Here is a 26781-nt window from a genome sequence, read left to right on the forward strand (position 1 = left end):
CTCCAAAATTCTAAAAAAATTTTTAATGTCTGTAAACTTCAGTGTCATGCGCCACTGTCATATTGTGGTGAGTCACGTGATCAAATTTATCATTAAAAAAAAACCTATCAACGTGTACTCGTTCTTTTCTATCTCTTTTTTACTATATTCTCTACAAAATCCATAGTATTAAATATAAACTAATATAATAATATTTTACACTTATACTTATAGTGCAGTTAAACGTTTTTTCTATTAATCCATATTATTATGAAGTGCTAGGATTTAGTTATCTTGTCATGCCGATATAGACTCATTGTTTAGACAATTACGTTGTGATAATTTATTAAATTATTGTAATTAATAGCAAGTAAATACCTACGATTGTTTAAATTATTTGTGAAAATGGTTCTCATGCCAAGGGAGTCTGGTAAGCTGATATCTAAGCTCGCTAAAAATGTTTTCATCGAGGAGGAAGGTGTGAAAAGTCTCGCTTGCGAGGTAGGTTATTTATTAATTTATTAATTTATTGTTTGTAATTAATTAATAAATTTTTAAGCTCAGAGTTAATTAAATTTGTTCATTTATTTACAAACAGGTTTTGGAAGGCCTGAAAGACCGGACAATATCGATTGAAAACTTTTCACAATCAGAGTTACACCCGAACTCGGGACATTTCAAGGCCATAGACTGGATCTGCGTGTTGGACACGCTCAACTTTAGCTTCTGGAGCCCGAGTTCTGATAACAAGTGGAAAGTCAATGGACACACTGGTTACTTTGCACTGTGTTCGGCTGTCAAACGTGCTATTGACGTAAGTATAATTAATGACATTGTCACTTGACAATTGTTTAATTTTTTTAAATGAAAATTAAGTTAGACGACATCTAAAAATTTTTTTATTGAAAAATATTATTTTAAAAAAATTTTACTTGAAGAAAATTTGAAAAATTTTTTGTGCAATTTAAAAAAAATATTTTTTTACTCAATTTTAATTTTATAGAAAAATTTTAAGTCTATTAATTTTACTATTAATTCCCGCACTTGCATTTGTCAGTCTTCAAACAATTTTTACCAGTACATTTAATCCCCAAAAATTTTTTCTTACGCCTGCAAGGTTTATTTTTTACAGCTGTCCGTTTAAATTTACTCTTATCTGCAAGAAGAAATAATTAACATCAATTAATTTTAATTTCTACTTAAAAAAAAAAAAACCAAACTTTTTATTTCTTCTCCCTCTATCTCAATTTTTGCATTGTAATTTCTTATAGACTCATCCCGTCGCTGTTTCTCCAATTGCAAGGCCTGTTTTTCCCTCTTGATCTGCTCTCGTTGAAACTGATATCTCCTCTGCCATCTAAAAAAACGAAATTGAGTCACGACCTCTGAAATAATCAGAGATAAAAATTCATCACTTGTCTTGGATAATTCTCTGTTTAAACTCCTCTTTTTTCGCTTCTCTTTCACGTCTCAGTTTCTTCCTCCTCCGATCTTTCTTAATCCGCTTCCACAGGATGTTAACCAACTTCTTCCTAGACTTCTGAACGAGCATCAAGCGCTTTTGCCGAACTCGCTCAGACTTGATCTTCGAGTTTGCCACAATTTCCTTTAAACGCTGCTTTTTTCTCTCCTCAATTTCTCTAATTTTCTTTTCTTGCTTAAGAGCTCGTAGCTTCAGCTTTCGAATTTTCTCCTTCTCCTTTCGCTTGATTTCTCTTGATATTTCTTCCCTGATCAAACTTTTCTTCTCCAAATTTTTCGCTCTTCAACAATTATAAATAAAAATTCCCAAATTAATAATTTATATTATTTAGAGACTAAAAAATAGTGACTAAAAGGTTGCTAGTTATAAATAATTACCTTTCGATATCTTTTTTAGCTTGAATCTCAGCTCTATCAAGCACCAGCTGATCCTTCCTGATCTCATCTCGGCGGTCCATTTCCTTTTTAATGGCATCGCTGTGCAAATATTTCAAGTACTTGCGGTACATGTTGTATTCTTTAGCCGTACAGACAACATCAAAATTATTTTTGACAAACCCACGCTCAATTAAACACTTGAAATTATTTTCCTTATTAAAATAATCACTCAGATATTTGTCATGCAGCGAATTGTACAGATAATAATTTATTTCATAATTATAGGGATCATTTAGGTTAAAATCGACATTTTTCGACCCAGAGTACAATTGCTGGCCCAATTTTTTGCAAGTGAAGTAATAAGCGTCTTTCGGTCCAGGCACTGTTGGTAATTTTGATTCCAGCGGCATTAATTTCCATTTTGGAAGGCCGAATTTTGGAATTGCACCTTTTGGCTTTGACACTAATTTAGATAATTCATCTAATTTACTATTAAAAAAATAATTAATTATTTTTATTAATTAATTAATAGTATTTAAAATAAATACAACTCACGTTGGCCTCCTGAGACTTCTTAAAAGATCACCGGTTGATTTATTTCTTGACATGTTTACATAATTTTTCCGAAATACTAGACTTGGTTGTGAATTTATTGTTATAAAAAATTATACTTATCGCAGACAACTTCAATTAATTAATTAATTATTCTTTTGCAGGAAGGCATTCCAATAATAGATCCTAATTACTACGCTACGATTACGAAAGAAGTGCTGGCTAGAGTACTGAGAGCTGATTCTGGAGCTGAGACTATTCCGCTCCTGGACAAGAGGGTACAAAATTTACAGCAAATTGGCAAGGTATTAGTCGATAAATACAACGGGACATTTGTCGAGTGCGTCAAAGCGTCGCAGTACTCTGCTGAAAAGTTGTTAAAGCTTATTGTCAATGAGTTTGAGTGCTTCCGTGATGAAGCTGATTTTTATGGACATCGAGGTAATTTTTATTTTTATTTTTGATTTAAAAAAAAGACAGTAATAATTAATTAAAGTTTATTAATTATTCCTTCAATTATTTTTCAAGAAGAAATATTTTTTTTTTTTTATAAAATATTAAATATTAATGAAGAATAAATTTTTGCTGTCTTAAAAAAATTTAATTTCAATGATTAATAAAAAAATATTTTACAGTATCTTTTTACAAGCGAGCTCAAATTTTGGTGGGTGATATTTGGGCCTGCTACAAGGGAAAAGATCTCGGTGAGTTCAACGATATTGATATAATAACAATGTTCGCGGATTATAGAATACCACAAGTACTTTTACATTTTGGTGCCATGAGATATAGTAACCCACTGTTGAGTACTCTCCAAACTGGTAATTATTAAAAAAATTTTTTTTTTTTAATTTATAAAATTATTCTTACCTCTAAAATTATGACACACGCTTTTTACTGGCCCTCAACAATTTAGGAACGGAATTAACACCAAGCTGCATAGAAGAAATCGAAATCCGCGGATGTTCTATCGAAGTAATCGAGCGCGTGGTCGACAGAGTGAGGAATTTAATAAAACAGTATCCTAATTTGAACATAAATCCGTTCAGTTGTAATTCCATCGTCGTTGATCACTTCCTCTGGGATTATCGGCGAAAGAACGCCGAGAAACTAGAAAGTATACCCTTCCATCGCACCCGATCAATTTATTACTAATTATTTTTGTTACTAAAAAATACTCGAATTCCAATTGATGATTCCAGAAGTCTTAACTTTTTTTCAGGGGCCATATTTTTTTTACATTTTAAAAAATAAATATATTGTAACGAATAATTAGATAAAATTTATTTGATTTTTTATAATATACATTTATAATATGCACAAAATATTAAACAATAACAAATTTCAACAATTTTATACTTATCTTTAAAATGGTTCCACTAATTAAAATAATAATATTAATAATAAAAAATGAAATTTTATACTTTGTATATAAAATAATAAATTTTCGATGTTGCCATGTAAACAAATAAAAATAAATTTTCAAAATAAAGAAAAGCCTCATTGCGATAATTAAAATCATCTTTGGAGGATAAAACTAGTGTCCTTTGGCACATTTTTAAATTAAAAAAAATTTTTTTTTCCATTAAAAACAATTAAAGTTAATATAAAGTTAGTTGCGATTACTTTAATACTATTTTTATGGCAGTTTAAAAATGTGCAGTTAAATAAATAATTCCTATTTGCTGCTGTAAGATAATTAAATTTATAATATTATTGTCTATGACTATTTTTTTTTTTTTTTTTTTTTTTAATAAAAACAATTTTATGTAGAATATTTATACGTTAATAGTTAATTTATTAATTATATTAATTATATTATATATTATGTTATACGTATATAAATTTAAAATTTTACAAAATTAATTTCGCTTCTGAAGCTGCTCCCAAAACTCGAGCTCATTTTTTATTTTCCCCGGCGCAATAACGTCAATGTCAATAGACTTGTCTAAATTCGTCGAGTTTTTTTCTGTAGCTTCTATAATCAAACTCTGTACTTGCGGTTTAACTGAAATTTGTCTAAGACCCTCGCGGAATTCTTTGGACAGCGACCTCGCTGTCAGGCTGTGCATCTGCCGTGGTGTTTTTACTATTTGGATCTCTGGAGTCGTCGGTCTGTCTTTTACCACGTTTTTTAATATTTTTGGAGTCTAAAGACAAAAAAAAAATTTTTGTTTTTAATTTATTAAACTAAAATAAAAATTTTGTAAATTAAAAAATTTTAATTAATTAAATAATTAAATTAAAATAAAAATTTAAATAATTAAATTAAATTAAAATAAAAATTTTAAAAATAAAAAAAAAAAAAAAAAATTATACCTTAGTATTTTCAGAAGTATGATTAAAAGCCTGCGCTAATTTCTTAACCGAAGGCATGGGAAGTTCCTTATCAACAAACTTATCACCTCCATCAAGCGACTCAACAGAATATTTAATATCCTTTATCGTAGAAAATCTCCTGGGGAGTTCTTCCGAGGACCCAGTCTTAGAACTCTGGGAGTCCGTCTCATAGCTATTAAAATCCCCCGAATTTTCCGCGTCTCTATCAACCAGCTTGATGATTCTATGATGATCCTTCATCGAGCTATCAAACCTCTTGATTTCATCATTGTCACTCGTCAGGCGTTCGACAAACTGCTTCTCGTCCTCGTCGCTCGCCGAAGAAGACGCAATCGCGTAGTAATTCTCCGTGATATTTGGGACCGACTTCGCGGAGGACATCCGGTTTATTTTCTCAAAGACTATCAGTTTTTCTTTATTCAAGACTTCTGTGCTTTTATTCCAGTAGCCTTCAATCAAGTTGCTTTTTTTCAATTCCTCATTATTATTATTATTACTATTACTATTATTATTATTATTATTATTATTATTATTATTATTATTATTATTATTATTATTATTATTATCATTGCCGTTGGTCTTAAGATTGACGAAACTGTTGTTGACTTTGCTGTCCAGGTGATTGTTGCTCTGCGTCCTTCTGAGTCCAGAATCGTACCCGAAAGACCTGAGGTCGAGTTTGTTAGGCACTCGCCGATTTTCCAGGTCCTTATTATTGTTATCCTTGTTCACGTGGAACTCATTTTCAAACCCGCAAGCCCTCAAGTCAATCCTCCTGATTTTGCGCTTGTCTTCATCGAAAGAATTTTTGCAATCAGGATTATTCGTGCCCTGATTATTCAACTTCGCGTTAATTTCATTCTTGCTATTCTTCCTCTCACGGTCTAAATTATTCTCGGAAGCTATCAGCTTGGACGTCGCTTCGATCGGCTCGAAGACTTCCTGCAACACATAATAAAATTTATTTTAAAATTTTTCACAAAAAAAATTAAAAAATTAATTTTATAAGTCCGTCTGTTGTTGTTTATTCAGCCCATTGTTAAAATTGAAGGCGATGAAATTAATAAGCCTCCATTTGACGATCTAACTGCAAGTTGTAAAAATGTTACTTAAAAAAAAAAATTAAAAAATTAAAATGGTTTTTAATTAGTCCGGGCAAGCAGTTAAGCGTGCAATTATTGAGCGAGTGAATAAAATTTTTTATTATTTTTTTCGGGCATTAGTTGGCGACCAATTTTTAATCAGTTTAGTCGTTGGTACTTACCGAGTACAAATTGCGTCTCATGCATGAGTTGTAATAATAGAAATAAAGGTCACTAAAACTTTACAATAGATTAATATTACAATATACATTTTTATTATTTATTTAATTAATTAATATCAGAAAAACTAAGTGCTTTATAATTATGTACAATTGTTAGAATTTTATACGTGAAAGTTATTTTAAATAAATAAAAACTGTACATTAAAATTCAAAATTATTTTTTTAACACTGAGGTAGATTAAAAATTCCCAAAGTTTACAAAAATCTAATTAAAAAACCCGATAGAGGGGGTATTTTGGTCTAGAAATTAAAAAAAATTAATTAATTAAATTTAAACGCGTTTTTTCTAAAACTGTTTTTTTTTTTTTTTTTTTTTTTTTTTTTTTTTAAACAATACCCACGATTTTTTAAGTTCTACTGAACTGAATTACTTAAAATTTGGTGTAAGTCTTCTTTATAGAATTTTAATATTTACTATTTTTAAAAAATTCGGAAAACTCAGAAAAATTAATTGTTTTTTCAGGCAGCTGCCAAGCTTCTAGACCAAATTACCCCCTTCATATTGATAGACTAAAAGATTACATAAATTAAAAAATGGCTATTGAAGTAAATTGTGACTTCGAATAATAATTAATCAAGTATTTAAAGAAATTCAATGTAATTTTCTCAGATCTGTAAGACTTGTAAACTTTCTATCGATAACTTTCGGCACCAGTGGGGGCTCGAGTCTCAAATTGTCTCCCTCGAGGGTAGAAGCCTCCAAAGGGAGCTTAAGAATGAACTTGTCATCGGAATCAGAGTCGGAATCTTCAGAATTAGATTGTTTATTTATTTCTTCGCTGAGCGGCGAGAATTTTTTTGACTCGATCGACTTTATCGAGGACCGAACCCTGGGCTTGGAAAAATTAATCTCCTGGAAATCGAGCTTGTGTTTGATCCCGCCGAAGGTCTGGTACTTGAGGGTCGAGAAATCGGCGACCTCTTCGTCGCAGAGGACGTAATTTTTGGCCTCGAGGTTCTTGAGCTCGCCCTTGGCTTGCCGGCGCTTGATCCCGCCGAAAGTATGGAACTTGTGGGAGTTCAGGATCCAGTACTTCCGCCCGTTAGAGTAGGAGGGCTCGTCAGACCTGCTGGAGTCCCAGTCGAGCTTCAGAACATCGTCCAGCTCCTCGTCGATCGAGATCAGCGATGAGTCGCAGTCGTTTGAGCAGTCGTTGGACTCTATTGAATACATTCCTGAGTCCCGATCCCCCGCGAACCCTCCGGTCCTTCTCATCACGACCTCATCTTCGTAGATCGGATTCGTCGTCACTAAAGAGGCTGCGTGCTCCGAAAAGAGCACTTGGTCTGACTTCTGAGGCCAATTGTCGTCGAATTTAGGGAAACTGTCTGTTGTTAGAGTGGAGGTGTCTGTTGTGATTTTAGTAGAGAGGTTTGGTCGAGATGGATCCATGTAAATTAGAGGGTTCGTTACGAAATGTGAACTGATATTGCTACCGCGGTAGGTTCGTCTGTGTAGATCGTGGCGAAGAGAAGATTCTTCTAATTTTTCTAGTCCGTCACTCACCTGCTGTTCGAAATCGCTCCCGATTGAACTCGAATGATGAGACAGTGAGCTGCTTGGTCGGCTTGAATTTGAATTTGATGTTCCTGGACGGTGGAATTTATCACCTCGCGGAGATTTTGATTCGTTTATGTAATAATCACGGCCAAATCTAAATATATAAAATAATATATTTTAATTTTTGCAAAATTATAAGTTTTAAAAATATTAAGAAAAAAATATAAAAAAATTAATAAAAAATTTTTTTTTACAAAAAAACTAAAATTTGTATTAAAAAAAAAAAAAAAAAAAAAAAAAATTAAATTTACCTTTTAATATCAGATCGATTATTACCAAAAAGAATTTGTAGTGGAGGACTTTGACTAGTTGGTAATACATTAGAATTTCTAAAAAACAAAAAAAAAAATTTTTTTTAATGAATTTCCCCACTCAATAAAAGCGCAAAAAAGTCTTTAAAAAAATTACCCAGTGACTTCGGATGATCTAGTGGCATACTGGCGCTCCAAGAGCCGCTTGTTAATATTCTCAGGACTGTAAGGATTATTCTCAATAGGCGCCGCGTTTTCCCACTTCTTGTGCTCACGCTCCGCAATCGTGCCTGCAAATAAATAGTCGCCCTTTATTTATAAATAAAATAAAATAAAAAAAAAAAAAAAAAAAAACTCCAGCTCCGGGACTCGAAACTAGTTTACCGAATTTTTGTTGCCCAAAAAAACAACTTTTTCCCAAAAAAGATTTTATACCTGGTCGCGGAGGAGCCGACAGCTCAAGGTCAGTTTGAACTTCTTCGCTCCGCTCCAATGATTTCAGTCCTGATACCTTGGACTCGCGCTTGGCCGCTGCTTCGCGACATTTTCTGCACAGGCGAACCATTGTTTCATTAAAATCACCCGCAAACCAATAAAAGCTCAATAAATTAATGTATAAAAAAAAATATGTGTCATTAAAACAATTAAAACATCAAGGTTATAATTTATAATAAAAAACAATTGAAAAAAAAAAAAAAATTACCCTTCAGTATTTTCTTCAATTTCTAAAATTTCAATTTCATTTTCCTCCAAATTATCTTCATTATTATTTTCAATAATTAATGAATCATCTTCATCATTATCAATGTCAATAGATTCAAGCTTAGCGTTCAATTTATCAAGATCATAAAAATTTTTATTAATTTCCGTGACTTCATATTCACAAAGCGAATTTCTAGCCGGCGTAGAAGCCGGAGTTTTTGGCACTTGTGCTACTAATTCATCTAAACAATTTTTTATTCCGTAATTTTCTTCAATATCTTCCTCCAAATGGCCATTTGTAACCACACACTCTTCGATAATTTCATTTTTAATATTATCTTCACTATCCTCATTATTTTTCTCAATAGTTTCCGCGAAAGCGCTACAAGCAGGCGCCATTTTGTCGCTCACAGGCGGGTGGCCATCTTGTCGATCCGCGAGCGCAGTAACAGTCGCAAAAGTTTCCTCCTCAGAGTCTTTGGTATCACTTGATTCTTCAGGTCTCACGTGATTGATAACCTGGATCAAATCCTCGTCGATTTCGTCGTCGGATTGCGCGGAAAATTCGGACAAGTCCGAAGTGTCCTCGGCGTCTTTGTCACCAATCAAAGCTCGGTATTCAGCGCTCGGGTTTGGCACTAACATGGCCACGGGTTCTGACTTTATCGCGATTTTCTTCTTTTGGAACAGCCAATTCTCCTCCCACGACTCTACTGGGGTAATATGGTCCACGTGTGCTGCGTCTATCTCATCTTCATTATCGTCTTCTTCTTCTGACGATTCTTGAGATGCTAAAAATTATTTTAATGATTAAAATTCAAGTTTAAAAAATATTTTAGTAAAAATTAAACTTACGGTCGACAATATCCATTCCGAATTCCGGAAATGGGACACGTTTAGCGTTGCTAAAGTTAAGAACGCTATTTTTTATGCACTCAGGCTCTTCGTCGGATGCATAGGTAGTTGTTATCTCTTCAATTTGTTCCTCAATCTACAATAAAATCTTAATTTATTCATCTTACTTATTTTTACAATTGCTAAAATTTAAAATAATAACTTTTATGTAGTAAGAGTAGTAGTAATAACTTAAATTCCAGAACAAGGTCATTTTTCCAATTAGTCGGAATAGATAAATAAAATTAATAGATAATACAACTGTACACAGGCCAATAAAATTTAATGATTATGATTTAATAAATATCAATTTAACTACTTTCTTTTCCGATCGACTCGCGATTACTGAAAATTTCGAATATTGCTCGGGTTTTAATAAATTGTTAACGCTGCACTTTCACAATTTATTTAATTTTTAAAAAGTTCGCATTATTTTTTACTTTGATCGACAAATAAATTTATATAAAATTTATCAGCAGTTTTATAATTACCGTAAGTGATAATGGGTCTGAACAAATTCGTCTTCTGAGTTTGTTTTCTGGAGAATTTTCGAGTTCGTCTTCTAATTCTTTGTCTAACATCATTTTATTTTTATCTAAAAATTAAAATTTTAAATATTTAATCAATAAATTATTTATAAAAAAAAAATTTAATCAGCACACGGAAAAAACAAGATGACACTGGATATCATCCCAGATTATACTCAGTGATATCTGGATTATACTCACTATAATCTAGGATGATATCCAGTGTCAAAATTTTTTTCCGTGCAAACGTTAGAATATTCAAAAAAAAAAAAAAAAATAAATTACTTGAAAAAAAAATTTTTTATTACAAAAATTTAGGATAAAAAAATAATACATACTTTTTAAAAATTTTCTCGTTGAATTATCAACATTCCCATCTGCATCTTTTTGGTACTTTTCAATTACCTTTAAAAAAAAATTTTTTTTTATTAAAAATTAAAAAATTTTTTTTTAATTTATTTAAAAAAAATAAAATACTTTATTTAGTATGGCAGCTGCAAGTAAATCCTCGTAGTCTTGCTCGGCGATAGTAGTACTGGTGCTCTGCTGAGTTCTCGTAGATACTGTATCTCCAAGTCCCGGTAGTTTGCGGGCCTCGTCGACCGCACGTTCGACAAGCTCTCGAAGAGCCGTGTGCGCCATACTGGGTCTATCTGCGGCTGGTTTGTCTGGAACATACGCACAAACAATATTCACATTAACGCAAAACTTATTAGACTTTTTATCGATCGCAGCAAGTGAGAGCTAGAGCTGCTGACCCTTCACTGGAGAGATCGATCACATTCACACATCTCTACTCGCAGTATCATATAATATTTCCTTTTTCTTATTCTTATTCTACTCCCGCGTAAATGTAAGCCGATACTGATTGGGAGCAAAATAAATAAATAATTTATCAATCGGTAATTTCAAGCGAAAGTACTTCGACATCGGAATTTAAATTCTTTCGCGTAAAACTAGATTCTCTTCACATTAAATTTAATTTAAAAAAAAAAAAAAAAAAAAAAAAAAAAAAAAGTGAAAATTGGGAAAAAAAAATAATTATTCTTTGCAAATAAATTTGTTTATGAATTTATAGTTATTTAGTTATTATTTTTTATTTATTGTTATTATGATTTAAACCGCGGGTTTTTTACGGTGATAAATAGCTGCACTTTCTTTCTCATATTAGGAATGGAGTCGAGCGTACAAGACCGTTATAGGTCGAGTCTTTAAATGCTGGATAAATCGCGATCGTTTACATCAATTGACAGTGCTAATGTAATTTCTCCTTGGCGACCTTGTCCATATCTTTTAACTTTTTTCCTTAGTGGAGAAATTTCGGTCCGATAATCTGTATTTAACTTTTACTACTTTTTTTTTGCTTTAATGCTTTTTTAATTTTAATATTTTTTTAATAAAATGATTTCTCGTATCATAATTAAATATTTTACTTTAAAATAACGGGTTGACAATTTTTTATATTAAAATTTCAAAAAGGTTTTATTTATGTCACCGAGAATCAGTGATTGGCACTAATTATATTTAAAAAAATTTTTTTGATTATATTGTTTAATTTTTTTTTTTAAATTTATTATCTATATTATTAAGAAAATAGTCAAAAAGCTCATCCCGATGTTACACTCATCAAGAGCTTCCATTTAAGTACCCACATCAATTTTTCATATATATATATATATATATATATATATATATATATATATATATATATATATATATATATATATATATATATATATATATATATATATATATGTATATATGAAAAATATATAAAAATGCATGTGGGTACTCAAATGAAAGCTCTTGATGAGTGTAACATCGGGATGAGCTTATATCTTAAAAAATCTTAATATTTAAAAAAATACCGTGCAATTTAACAAAAGCCATTAATTTTTATTTTCCAAATTAGGTAATAAAAATAAAAAAAAAATTTTCTTCGCCAATCACTGCGTGGAATTTAAAAAGCTGAATACTTAACACAGAATATAAATAACAAAGTCACGTTTAATTCAAAATAATTTTCTAGTCAATTAGAAAAGTCGGCATCCATGCCAAAGATTATCTAACAAAAAATTCTCTTATGACTCAGACGCACTTTCTAGCCTCAATTCTCAATTTAAATCGAATAAACCATTAAATTAAGTACAATGGAACCTGAAGAATCCGCGGCGTAACTTTTCCACTGGTAAAAATCCCCGAAGGTGGAAGGTGTGGTCGTGTGATTTTCCCCGGAGCGATTAATTTGCCAGGAGAAAAAATATTTCCGCTGTAAAAATCTAAAGTTTATCAACGACAGCTAAACCGGCGAATCGAGTTGATGGACAAGTTGTGTGATAACGGACATATCTCTTGTCTATGTAAACAAACAGCTCTTCCAGCTCACTTGAGAAGTAATGTCACTTGTATTAATACACTCGAGATACACGAGAGACTTTTTTATCGATACATAAATGAGTATGTAAGTTAGTAAGTGTTTTCGAGCTTTCTAGCGGTGATCTCTCATTAACAGAACACAGAATAGAAGGTCGTTTCCTCATCCTAATCTCACCAATGTCACTTTCTTATTCCATTTATTCCAGTCCCTCACACTCAGCCTCGATAAATCTTTACTTTGATTTTGCATTGATAGAAAAATTTATTTCATTGAAAAAAAAATTTTTTTTTTTATTAAAAAAATTATTTTAAAAAATTAAATAAGTAAAAAAAAATTTTATAAGCCAATAAAAGTTCAAAAAAATTTATTTAATAATTTTTTGTTTAAATTATCATTTTTTGAAAAGAAAAATTCATAAATTTGCAATAATTTTAATGTAAAAATTTTTTGATTTAAAAATTTTTGAATTTAAATTATTAAAAAATTTTTTTAACTCAAAAATTTTGCTCTCAATTTTTTTAATCAGTATGATTATAAACAAACTATTTTTTTAATAAAAAATCATTTTAAAAATCAAAGAGTTTTATCACTTAATCATATCGGGCTTCTCGTTATCAAAACTCACACATTACGCGAAGGAGATATAAAAAAATAAGATTATCAACCGGAAGGTGAGATGAAACATACACGAGGTCTTATGTGTGTTTTCTTATTCATTTGACGCTTCTACACATAATAATGTAATATAAAATCTAACCGCGCGTCTTTCGCACGAATTATAAAACCTTAATTATCTCACTTAGACAGTTTCTCATAATTAATTCAACGTCCGGAATAATTAGTCTCATTTGTCTCGTTAAATTTGTCAAGTTTTTGTTTTTGTCTCGCGTCTAATCACCCAAGTTCAACAATTAAAATCGCCGGAGTAATTACTTACAACTCTATTTGTAATTAATAGAATAAAATAAAATCAGTATTACCATTTTTCTTGTAGAAAAAAATGTAGACAAAGTAGAAAAAAATAAGGCCGCCGATTAACTGTAGCATCTCCTTAAAGAATTGCAGCAACATCGAGCCCACTGTTTTTTTTTTATTATTTTACTTATTTTTTAGACCACACACTTTGTCCGCTACAAGTTGCACTTTCATCTTACAAGCTTTGACATTACTTTTTAAAAGTACTTTAATTTTAGTTTTTTTACGACCCACTGGCAATTAATAAGTGACTTCATGCTCTTATCAGGCTTCTAACTAATTGATTTTTTGACAATCTTTCCGAGAAATATTTTATCATAGATAAATTTATTAAAAAAAAAAAAAAAAAAAAAAAAATAATAATAATAATAATAATAATTAAATTTGTGGTTTTATTTTTATCTAAATTTTCAATTATTTTTTGACCTTACAAAGTAATCGAAGAAATTCTATCAACATAAATTTCCTCAATGTCTCTTTGAATATTTATAAAAAAATTTTTCTAGGCTTCAATTAAATTGATTACTAAACGGTACAACAATTGACATGTTTTTTTTTTTTTTTTTATTACTACCACAAAGTAAGCCGATAGATTTTGTTTGAAATATCGAAGATTTTCGTCACGTGTTTTTCACACGCTCGAAACGACATAACGGAGTTTTTAAGATTCCACGCGAGGTTCCCGTTCAATTAACGCTATCAAAGTTCAAGGTCTCGATTTTTGTTATGTTATTCAATTTATATATATATATATATATATTTATATTTTCCGATATTATCAACGCTTAAACATTTAAACTCGGTCTATCCGTGGTTATTATTATCCGATGATGCACTCGCGACCTTTAATCGCCGACAAAACAACTTTTATAATAAACTCATTATCATTTATTAATAATGGAATCTTATTTTTTTTTGTGCCGCGGCCTTAAGACGTTTTTATAAAAAAAATAAAATAGTACAAAGTATTTATTTATTTTTTTTTTTTCTATGAAAAAAAAATATATTATTGATGTTCTAGGGTATTAAATTCAAGGCTGAACCATGAGCACGCGCGGATTGTTTTCACCAACATTTTTTGCCCGACTATTTTTAAAATTAATTTTTCTTTATTGCTGTCATTTTAAACGAATTACTCGGAGCATGTCGGTGACTTTGTTCGACAACAAAATAAGTCTTTGCTGATAAGAAACTGAGTATTAAAATTTAGATAAAAAATTTTTACCCTAAATAATTAAATTAAATTTTTTTAACCCAAATTTCATTATTAATTTTACAATTTTTTTTTTTTTTTAATAATTAATTCACTGTCACTTTGTAAATTGCCAAAAAATAAACCTTTGCAGCCGAGATTAGAACGATCGGAGCTATCAGTTAAAATGACAGCTCGCTTGATTAAAAATTGCCGATTGAGGCTTGGCAAAAATGGATGCAATATAATAATAAATAAGAATGAATCGCGAATGAACCAGAATCGCAGGCTGCACGTAATCGCAAGCGGTTCAGGTCTGGACTGAACGTCGTAAAAGCAAGGTTGATATACGAGCGACGTACCCCACATACTCTTATACGACTTCTTCTTCTTCTCCTTTGCTTGTTCTCTGGTTTTATTTAGTGGGGATAATTTTGTGTGGACTTATATATTTTCTAAATTCTCCGGTGCAGTTTTTTAAGAACATGTAATATAAATAAGGGATATTATATGCTCTGGATTTTTTTTTTAGACTTTCGTTGGTTCAGAGTCTCTACAAATGTAGACACATATTGATATAATGACCCAGTCTATTATTTTCTGCATGCGCAGACTTTGGAACATACACTTTATATTTTATTTATTATTTATTACCATCTCATTTTTTTTTACAATAATATTTCCATTATTATTAATAAAATAAAATAATAATAATTTTAGCAAATAATTATTATAAAAATATTTAATTTTTTGCATTTTATTTCAGTGTTCTGCCTAAAATATCAAATATATAAAAAATTTATTTCTATAAATATTAAATATTTAATTAATATAAAAAATAACTAAGAAATATTTGTAGTTTTTTATTTAAAATAATTTAAAAAAATTAATCCCTTAAATATTATTATTTAAAAAATATCATTGACCTAATTTAGTAAATCAACATTAATAAACTAATAAAAATAAAATCTTTTATCATTAAATAAATTAAATAAATAATTTTTTAAAGTAAACAAAAAATTTCTAAAATTACAAAGAAATAATTCTAATTTTTATTTAAAATAAATTTAAACAATATATAATTTGCAAAGATCCTAAAAAGATTTGAGGATAAATATTTATTATTTAAAAAATAATAGTACAATAAGAATGAATGGTCAACCGTGAGAATATTTAACCTTTAGCGGCTTCAAAAAAATCTATGCAACTTGAACTTAACTTTCAAGGTATGGAATATATATATGAATATACATTTAAAGCATAATACACGTGTGTGTATAAGTGGTAATAACATTGCACAGTGCCCGTAATTTTATGAGTACTTGAATGAACTTAGGTGCCTGTTTTTTGCAGTCTTGCCGTGTATATCACGTTTTATGTGTTTATGGAATTAAGTAACCGAAGAATAATAGAGTTAAACTGGTATAAAGAAAAATAAGATAAAAACAAGTGGAAAATACCTAGAGAATTTTTTGCCGGCAGGGTCACGGTGTCATCGAGTCATGAATAATCTCGAATCCCACAAGGCAATTACTTTTGTAATTAGTATTTTAATTGATCTTTGATATTTTTAGACGGCAAATTATATAACTGCTTTGTCAGGGCAAACACTTTCCGTAAAGCGACTCGTAAATTAAACGTGATAATGATAACGGATGTTGAGAGCTGAGATTGTGAATAAGAGACGCAAACAATTGTGTGATTTTGCTAATATATCTTTTCCTTAAGGTTAATTGTGCTCACAATTAAAATTACGTTTATGTTTTTAAACATTTAAATTCTCCGCATTTGGCTCGAAAATTTTACCTAAAAAATTATTGTTCTGTTGGGAAAAGAAAGTATTTTACTGTGAATATATTTTTTAAAAAATATCACGGAGTAGATGAAAGTTTTGATTTTTAAATTATAAATTTATAAAAGCTTTAATAAATAACTAGTTTTACTTTTTATCCTGTTTAAAAAATTAATTGATTATACGGAAGATCTACTGACGTAAATTACGAAAAAAACTTGTCTTTTTTTTTTTTTTTAATTAATTCATAATTTATCATATAAAAAATTATTTTTTAGAAGATCAATTTAAATAATTTAAGTATCAAAATATTTAATGGAATTTTTAAATTGTTATTTTATTTTAAATGATAAATCGTCTAAAAGCCACATAAATAAAACAACAGTTTATCGAATTGCGTCGAGGTAAATGCGTTTCTGCAGCTGGCGACCGATAAAACGATAATAGACCATTCATTTCTATTTACTATTTTGCCTAACATCATTGTTATCATAAAACAGTTAACCTCCGCTCTATATAGTTAAATTGCAAGCATTTATTGCTTTTAAGCCTCTGTCTGAGCGTGTATATAAGTAAAGACGATTAAAAAATCTCAACTTAAGCCTTTCAAGATTATTAATCTCTTTACGATCCAAGATAATGATCTTCTTTATAAAAACGATAGAAGCGTTTTTTGCTCATTTAAATTTTATTTTATTTTAGTATTAAATATTTATCTGAAAAAAATTAATTTAATTCAAAAGAACAATTATTGGACCAAGAAAATTACTCCAAAGAATTTTATTTTTTTTTATCGAATAAATTTAAATAAAAAAAATTCATTTGGTTAAAAAATAATTTTTTTGAATTAAAAAAAATTATTTTGAAGAGTTTTATTGTTTTAAATTGAGATAAAAAATTCTTGAATCAAGTAAAAATTAATTTAAATTAAAATCAAAAATTTTTGAATCACATAAAATTAAATTAAATTAAAAAAAATTTTTTTTTAACTTAAATTAAGACAATTAAATTCTTAAAAATTATTATCAAGGTTCAAAAAAATTTTTTTTTAATCGAGTTAATTTTTTTTTTCATCAAATTCATTTTTTTAATTAAATTAAATTTTTTTTAATCAAATTTATTTTTTTTTTAATTAAAAAAATTTCTTTTGAAGCAATTTAATTTTTTTTTATTTTAATAAAATAAATTCAGCTATAATAATGAAGTTTTTTTTTATTTTATTTTCCGAGGTCGCGCCAATAACTCGCAAAAATGATTGAAGACGTCGTAATACGTCTTACATCAAAAGAGACAATGCTTATGATAATTCAGTGTCACTTAAGTTACATAACTCGAAACTCGGTACATAATTTACCTTTTTACAGAATAAAATGTATATGACAAGTTTTAAAATTATCCAAGCTTCAATTTGAAATAATTAATAAACATATTTACAATAATAATCAATTATTAATAAGAAAAAAAATTTAATAAGCGAAAAAAAAGCTTGGTACTTACTCGAATTTCGCAAAGAAACTTCCAAATGCTTAATAATCCGTGAGAATAATACACCATACTCATCGATAAATTTATTATCTGTTGAAGTATAAATATCAACAATTAAATGACATGATAATTACAAACTGTAAATATTTAAATTTTAAATAAAAGATAAATTTAAATATATTTTTTTATTTTAAAATAATTTATTAAACCGTCTAACGAATGCTGGAAGCTGCCGTAAATAGCTCTATTTTTTTGAGACTACTGATAAGCAAGGATTGTTTTTTATTAATATATACCGAAGATGTATGTTTGTATGTGTAATGTAATGGAATATTAATCACTAAGTGTGTACATTGTTTTAATGATATGATGTTCAGGTATAAGAAGAAATGAAACATTAACTTGTATTGGGCATCAAGTGGAATAAACTGAAGCGATAACAGGTAAATGTACGACAGGCAGGTGGCAGTAGCTTCTGGTGCACTCTTGTGTATCGTAACAGGAGATTGTGTCACGTGTTGATATATAAGAGCGCACTTTCCTGCTCAAACTCATCCGAAAGAATTGTTTTAACCGCAGTCGCGTGCTATAGAATTGCATCTCCATATTTTTTTTATTTAAATAAAATTTTTATATTATTTTAAATATTTTTTTTCAAATGACAAAAGTCTCAATTTTAAAATAAAAAATATAATAAATTAATTTTTAATTAAAAAATTATGACCTTGTATCTCGTGAACTATTGACATTTTTAAAGATATAAGCTCATCCTGATGTTACACTCATCAAAACCTTTCATTTAAGTACCCACATCAATTTTTCATATATTTATATATATTATATATATATATATATATATATCTATATATGAAAAATATATAAAAAATGCATGTGGGTACTCAAATGAAAGCTCTTGAAGAGTGTAACATCAGGATGAATTTATATCCTTAAAAATGTGAATTAAAAAAAATACAGTGCATTTTTTAATAAAGCAAAATTTTATTTATAGTTCACAACTCACGGCAATTACATAGTGCTAGTTGTTTTTTAATAAATGATATTAAATATAAAAATTAAAAAATTTTCTAAATTTACTTTCACTCCAAAAAAAATTTTTTTTATTATTTTAATAAATAAATAAAAATACTTACAAGCAGCGTGATTATAAAGTCGATCGATGGGAGTATTATCAACATTTCCAACAAGACTTTCCACAATTTTTTCAATTATTTTCCGAACATTTTCCATCGAGTTCGTCGTTTCGTAACCGCCAGCTGCCAGCTCGTCATCCGAATTGAAAGCAACATGCTCGTCTTCTGTAAATTTAAATAATTAATAATAATACATCGGATAATTTATTTGTCGCAGCAATGAATAATTACGCAGTAAATCATTTTTATTTCTTGATAAATAAATAAATAAAAATTTTTTTCTTGAAATATTTTGAATAAAAATAATTATTACTCACTCATCCAATCACATTTTAAGGATTTTTAGATGCTTTAAAGTGAATCTATTTACAACTGAAGGTAAATTGAAACAAGTCAAGAATGTCCGTTCACCTTAAGATCGTGAGTCGTTTAAATAAAAATAGTGGTGGTAAGGTGATGATGATGAAGAGATTGTACGAGATGCTCGATATGTTTATATTTATGTTTATGTTCGTGGGTATTGTTGTTTTTGTTATTGCGCGGTGGTTTGAGTGCGGGTACACGATGTGATACATAAAACGAGATATTTTATATTTTATATGGGGAGATAACCGAGATGCGAATAACGGATCAGAGTTATAATAAATAAGTCGCCCGGAGATGCTACTTGGAAGCGTACTGGAGCATAACTGAGACCTCAGACCTCTCTCAGAACTTCACTATCACCGTTCGACAACGAGACCATCAACAACGCGCTTTACCTTAACTCAAAGAATTTTATTTAAATATCAAAACATTTTTTATTTATTTCTCAAAGATGATTTTTAATTAATTTAATTTAATATCCATTAAATTAATATTTTAATTAAAATTTGGAGTTAAAAATTTTTTCTAATTAAAATCAATTATTATATATTTAAAGAAAACTTAAATTTTTTATACAAAAAAATAATAAGATTTTTTTTTTAGGAAATTTAATTAAAAAAAAAATTCCTATCAGAAATTAAATTTTGGGTAGAATATTAATATAAAGTTAAAAAATTACATTATTTTTATAATAACTATTTTAAAAAACACTGTAAAATTTTTTAATAATAAAATATTACATGTTATTATTTATTACGATAAGCATAATTAAATTAAACAATTAAATATTATCTCAGAAGTAAGCAATTAATTCCCACGAACGTGAATCTTTTCTCAGGGACTCGTATGCACTTGTAAACGAATATATATGTACTTGTAGATGAATAAGAGGTGAATAAATACCGTTATAGTTTATAGTTTATAGTTCCTTAATATAACTACGTATAGAAGGATGAGTAATTTTACTTGTGTATAAAATGTATAAAATAATTTAACAACGGATGAAGTAGCATAAAAAAGCGGAAAAATATTATCTTATGACGACACACGGTACCTCGCGAGCACCATCACCGTCTTGGTTTCAGTATTTACTATTCCTCAGTACAATAAATAAAACGAGCATACCTCGTAGACAATATATGTACCTCCACTTTGACGACATAAAAAATAATTTTATCATAAATAATAGTATCGCGTGCATTCTCCTTGCTCCTTACTCTTAACTAGGGCCGTAATATTTATAATTTTGTAGCAAGGAAGTCGCCGATCCACTCGCAATCAAAGAAACTTGTTTCTCTATCTATTTAAGTAATTCATTCGCAATAAAATAAAAATCGGCATTTAGAATATAAGTTTTGTTTTTAGATGTCTGGTAAATATTTTCAAAGTTCAATGGCTCTCATTATCATACATTAAAAGTTTAAAGCTAGCTTATATGTCAATGACTACCGATTAACATGCACTACTTGCAAATTACCCCAGTAATTATTTAAAATGATAGTAATACAATTGTTCTCGGTATAAATGTATAATAGTAATGTAATAGTAAGTTCTTTATGCTCATGTGAAAGTCGATTTATGATCTCGATACAATACGGCATAACAACAATAAGCATTAACGGTTTTGAACTTGATTTTTTTTTTCAATCTTATACATTTTACAGAATCTTTTTTTTTCAATGCTTAATTCAATATTCCGGGTATTTATTTTCAATGTCACCAATTCATCTCAATTACAGTAATTTTATTTTAAATTTTAAATAAATAATTCATGGGTTAAAACTTAAAAAAAAAAAACGATCTTAGGTTTCAGATTTTAATTTTGCTATTCAATAATTTTTTTTTTCTTTTTATGATAATTAATAATTATTATTATTCAATAAATAAAAAACTCGACATTTGACCTCGACTATGGGTAAATAAATTTATTGTTTTTTGTTAGATAATTTAAATGACAATTCAAAGTCCTTTTAAAAAATTTAATACTACAAAAAAAAATTTTTTTAAATATTTCAATTAATAAAAAAAATTAATACATACCTAGATTAATAGCCTCCGTGGTGTTAAAAATTTTTTTAATCGCAAAAGCATTTGGCTCCACGCCTCCGAAAGTTTCAAACCACTTGTCGTTTCTTTTGCACCACGATCTGAAAGTTAATTGCCGGTAATTACCATCGCGGATAAATAAAATATTCAATTGACTTTATACCAATAAATATCTACTCATAATTACTCAATTAATTCACGACAGTATTTTATTTTTCATAAAAAATTACGTAAGCCATTGAGTCACCACAATTCACGTTAGATTGCCCGATAAATATTTTTCCATTCCAAATAAAAAAAAAAAAAAATAAAATAAAATAAACAACCCGCAATAATCTTTGAGGATAAAAATTCATTTATTTTAATAACACCTTCGGTGGTTGCAGAAAAGACAGTGCCAATTGTTGTCAACGAGGTCCCAGTGGCTGCAGCTCTTCTTACAGACCCTTGCCTTGCAGTCCCAGCACTCAACACCTTTACCGATAATGAACGGCTTCAGACAGCAATCGCATCTGCTGTCGTCGATTCGCTTCTTTCCGCTTTCTTCCGATTTTTTTCTGCAAATATTCGATATTTTATTTCTAATAATAAAAATATTTAATTATTGCTTTGGGGTTTTAAATATAGAAAGCCTTTTTTTTATATATTTTTTTTTTTTAGTTTATTTATTTATAATATGTACAATTATTTTACAAAAATATTTTAATCATCGTGATCGAAAAAAAGAGTCGGCGAGTGGGCAAAGTGATTGTCCTCGTTGTTTTCCATTTCAAATACCACCACTTTAACAACAACAACTTCGATTGTGATCAACAAAAACAGGATCATTATTGTTGCCATGTTGAATCGGTCGATCGTCTTGTCTCCCTCCAGCAACAGAGTCGACATAAAGTTCGTCAGATAGTCCAGCATTATTAATCAAAAACAGACTAGTTATTTTCTCAGTAAAAATTTTTTTGCTTGTTTTTTCAAGCGAAAAATATATAAATATCGTGTCTGTAGTGCCTTGAAATCGCAACTCAGACTAGAGAAACAACTTTCTCGAGGTAACGATTACTTAATCCCCACGATCGGAATACGTTATGTGCATAAGACTTCTGGATCCATATTATATCATACTGCTTCTTAATAAAAATAAAATAATTTTTTTTAAGCTCAAATTTCGAAATTATCACAATTTTTATCACATTTAATTTTAAAATAAATCACATTTAAATTTTCCATACAGTCAGCTTCATTATTTTAATAATAAACTTTTCAGATAAATCAAACAAGCATTATTTTTATCGATGGTAAATCATTCCACTTAATTATCAGCTCCTAAATCATTTTCTCTGTTTTTATTCAAGCTGAAGAACATTTTTGGCCTCCACGTCATTGATTTTTTTTTTTTAAGGTTTCCAATGAATCCATTCTAACTTTCCAATTGTATGGTGGCCCATGAGTGTTACTGCAATAATTGTATCCATGTTAGAGTTGTAAAAAATTTTACAGACCGCAGCAGGCAATTTTAACCAAAATTAAAATTTTAATTACTTAAAAATCAAATATTTTATTGAAAAAAATAAAATAAAAACTCTGGTTAAAACGCAATTGCCCCGATCTATATAAAAAAAAAATCCAATTCGATTTGAAATAATTAGAATACACACAAGGTTTATCCGTGCGTGTTTCCTGGTGATTTAAACAAGACGTTTACCTTCCGGCACAAAATAACAAGTTCAAATTGTCTGGTGACGCAAAATAGTTCACATTTTTTTGGAGTTTAAAAAGCAAATCGGCACAAAAAAATCAACACAGCACTTTAAAAAATAAATTCGGCAAACAAATAGCTGATTAACGAACGAAAAATTTGTTTGAGGATTTAATTAGCGATGATTAGTATTAAGGAGGCGGTAATCGAGTGAACAATCGTTGTTCGATGTTGAGTCGTCGGTTTGAAAGTGACAGTGCATGCGGTCGAGAGGGAAACTCTGGGAGACGGTTTCATTATAATACTCAGCGGTGGAGAGTGGAAGGGGTCGACGTTTTTGAAGTATATAGCGTAGAATATAATAATATTTAAAACCTTGGTGTTATATCCTGGGGTCTTTGGCTATATTGTGAATTGTAAGGGGTCTTATGTCATGGGCCACGGGTTTAAAGGCCTTTTTGCGCTCCATCTTCGCTTCTGTTTGAGAGCCGCTGGCCACCTCTAAATAATAACAATAATACCACTAATAAAAATAACAATAATCATCAACTTTCTCTGAATTTTATTATTTCAGGTCTCTGCGAATTTATTTCTGGAAAAATTATTTTACTTACCGTCAATATTTTTTAGCACGTGGTCTAGATTTTTACGCAAACGATTGCGAATTATTATTACTTGCTAAACTTATGAAACAAAATTTTAATGACCTTTTTATTTTTTTGCTCTGATTGGCCAATGAGATAAAAATAAATTTCGGTGATTAAAATATAAATTACCGACCCAATTTCACATATTACATATTATTTTATTTATTTTCTCGTTAGATTTCATTGTCAGTAGAATAATACTCAAGAAATAAAATTGTTATTATATTAAATTATATCTTTGAGGTAACAACAATAATTTTGTGTGATAAAGGACCGCGCTTTAGTTGAGACCGAACGCAAATATATAACTGTACTCGTAACCCGCATGTATAATAACTATACTAACGTGGCTCCCAGCAGATCTACGAATAGCAGAGCTTCTTCTCCGCTGATAAGACTATTTACACTGTTCAACTGGTCATGAATATATAATAAGTCTACTGTAAAAAAACTACCTATTATTTTTTACGATACATATTGGAGCCGACCTCTTTTCTCGACAAAACGCTTATTCTCAAAAGTTTATTCATCATCCCAATGGTAACAATGTTTTGTCTTTTTATTGCCTCAACATTTTTTAATGTGACACAAGTGAAATGATAAAAAATTTTTTATAGAGAAAAAAAGTCTTATCTTAACACCTTTTTCCGAGTCAATTATCGCGTCTTCGTTTATATTAGCGAGTCAAGAGTATATTTATTTTTATCTACAGTTTAATTTGTTTTCATATGTATTATCGCTGGAATGTTTAAATCTGTGTCTTGTTAAGTAGAAAAAATTGTTCATACAAAAAAAAAAAAAAAAAAAAAAAATTAATTTAATCCAAGAGAAAAATTCTTAAACTGATAAATTTTTTCCTTGAATAAAATTAATTATTTTTTTTTTTTTAATGCATTTATTTTTCTTAGGACTGATTATTCAAAATTATTGTAATTATTCAGACAAAAAAATTAATAAAATTATCTAATAACTTTTAAATTAATTAAAACTCACTCTTTTCGTCCTCTGCATAAAACAGTATGAAGAAAAAAAATCCTAATTAATTTTCGCACTTCACTAGATTTCATTAATAAAAAAATGAACAACTGAACTTAATAAATAAAAAAATAATTAGTTGCTCTGGTCGTAAAATTAAAAGTTTAAAAATAAAAATTACTGATCACTTGGTTAGCGTTAAACCGGCTGGGACACAAGCCATTTCAACAATGAAGTCTCTACATAGTTGGGCCCTCAGTTAACTCATCAATGGCACCTACGTATCCGGTTAACTCATTTTGTAGCACAATAATGAAAAATAATAAAAATAATATGTTACCTACGTTACTCTGGCGACATTATTGTTATAACAAAGTAACTTGTGACTTGGTGGGCTGGATGCTTATTGAAACATTGTGCAATCATGCTTTTACTATTAAAGGAATAATCCACGATAAGACTCGCAATGCATCCTAATTCGCTTACAAGAGTTATTGAACTCCGATTCCGATGTACACACTTAGCTGCAATGACATTATATTACGCATGGCCAACTCTCACAGCTAATGCTTCCTGTCTTCGAGTATCAGGACTTTATCGACTTTAAACGATTTATTTTATTTTATTTTATTTATTAGTTTCGTAACTTGTTTAAAAGGCTTCGAGTTATATGACTCTTTTAAATATGAATTTATTATATACAATTAAAAAAAAAAAAAATAATAATTTATTTTATTAAAATCCTTAATTTTTAAGAACTATTAAAAATACATAGTAAAAAATTTTGTGTTAAATATTTAACACAAAAATTTTTTTTTTAAAAATCCTCATCAATTTTTTTATATCCTTTAAATTATAGACAAAATATTGATATAAAATTAAATAAAAAATTTAGTATAAATGATTAAAATTAATTTTTAATTTCAATAACTCTCTTTTGTCAATAAATTCAATATTTAATTTCCCTCAGGCTTGTTAAAAAAAATTTTAATAAACTTGTTTATTAAAATTGAATGAAAAATGAATTTTTGATTAAAATTTTATTAATAAACGGTAGAAATGTTTATTAAAATTTTTTTTAATAATAATAATAGATTTTAAATAAATAAAATTTAATTTAATATGCAGTAAAAAATCTTTGTAAAAAAATTCTATTGACAATGCCTGAATAAAATTTATTTATTATTATAAAGCTATTTTAATTTATAATCCGATGTAAATATTCACAAGCGAATAAATAATTTAAAAATAAATTTTTTACTTGAAAAAAATTACCATAAAATATTTTTAATTACAAAAATTAAGTACGGTCAAAGTGTAAAATAATAAAGAAAGAGTCTATTGTAGTGTCACTCAGTGATCGCTTAGACGATTATTTCCCACTCATTAACTTTCGTCAGCAGAGCTGTAGTACAGAGTAACATTACCCTAATTTACCCAGGAAGCTAAATAAAATAATAATACGTATAAGCGATTTTTTGTTGCCGCGTGAATTTCAATACCACAGACAATAAGCAGCCCACATAATTCGTGTGAAAAGATGTTATCTCCCATTATTTAACTATCACTGCTATGCAGCAAACTCGCGAGTTAATAAAATACAGAGAGAGTGCTCTTCTTCGTCAGTGTTATTTTTACGACACTTTGTAGCCGTTTACTTTTACATCAATCGTTTACTTTTTGCCCCCGCTAATTATATTTACTAATATACGCTTATTAGAACGTACAACACTTACATTAGTACTCCCTCCAATTAAATCTCGACGTTATCTCAATATTATCGGGCTCTCAAGTGGAAAGTGACACTCCTATCACATACTTGCACATAAAAACCTTTACTCTCAATTCAATTCAGTAATAAAACTAGATCACCGATTGTGTATCAACTAATTGCAATTGCCGATTAAAATTAATGCATTTGACACAAATATAAATAATTTTATTACTCTTTTAAATACTTACTTGCGAAAATTATTAATTAAGTACAAACAAATTCCCGAAGCGACAATTAGCACTCCAGCACTGGACGGCACAATCATTTTGAACTTTAAATCACACGGTGACATACCAATTTTTTAAAAAACTCAAAATA

General features: G+C 28.9%; 3 protein-coding genes across 6 annotated transcripts; 1 reads left to right on the plus strand and 2 right to left on the minus strand.

Annotated features, from left to right (window-relative positions):
* The first annotated feature begins 172 nt into the window (after window positions 1-172).
* On the plus strand, window positions 173-4179 carry LOC141536952 (queuosine 5'-phosphate N-glycosylase/hydrolase). Its single transcript, XM_074257772.1, has 5 exons — window positions 173-480; window positions 578-793; window positions 2556-2832; window positions 3027-3212; window positions 3308-4179. Exons 1-5 carry the CDS (start codon window positions 385-387, stop codon window positions 3544-3546), a joined length of 1014 nt encoding a protein of 337 aa, XP_074113873.1. The 5' UTR covers window positions 173-384; the 3' UTR covers window positions 3547-4179.
* LOC141536944 (uncharacterized) lies at window positions 811-2530 on the minus strand. Its single transcript, XM_074257758.1, has 5 exons — window positions 2395-2530; window positions 1840-2328; window positions 1395-1742; window positions 1200-1336; window positions 811-1135 (listed from the first exon to the last, which is right to left on the minus strand). The coding sequence occupies exons 1-5, from the start codon at window positions 2445-2447 to the stop codon at window positions 1011-1013; spliced, it is 1152 nt and encodes a 383-aa protein (XP_074113859.1). The 5' UTR covers window positions 2448-2530; the 3' UTR covers window positions 811-1010.
* LOC141536918 (uncharacterized) lies at window positions 4169-26781 on the minus strand. 4 transcript variants are annotated; one of them, XM_074257722.1, is made up of 16 exons: window positions 26652-26781; window positions 21746-21931; window positions 21369-21475; window positions 18963-19127; window positions 17824-17901; window positions 10468-10658; window positions 10329-10395; window positions 9955-10058; window positions 9425-9560; window positions 8571-9360; window positions 8303-8415; window positions 8025-8157; window positions 7868-7945; window positions 7563-7710; window positions 4711-5673; window positions 4169-4541 (listed from the first exon to the last, which is right to left on the minus strand). In XM_074257722.1, the coding sequence occupies exons 1-16, from the start codon at window positions 26753-26755 to the stop codon at window positions 4254-4256; spliced, it is 3651 nt and encodes a 1216-aa protein (XP_074113823.1). In that variant the 5' UTR covers window positions 26756-26781; the 3' UTR covers window positions 4169-4253. The 4 variants fall into 4 exon arrangements, with proteins under 4 accessions (XP_074113823.1, XP_074113832.1, XP_074113840.1 ...); XM_074257731.1 differs by lacking the exon at window positions 26652-26781 and adding an exon at window positions 24708-24878; XM_074257739.1 differs by lacking the exons at window positions 21369-21475; window positions 21746-21931; window positions 26652-26781 and adding an exon at window positions 19280-19298.

The sequence above is a fragment of the Cotesia typhae genome, unplaced genomic scaffold (assembly GCF_013202065.1).
Source record: "Cotesia typhae breed Kobodo isofemale line unplaced genomic scaffold, CoteBio_Ctyphae contig_123, whole genome shotgun sequence".
In the NCBI taxonomy this organism is placed as follows: Eukaryota; Metazoa; Arthropoda; class Insecta; order Hymenoptera; family Braconidae; genus Cotesia; species Cotesia typhae.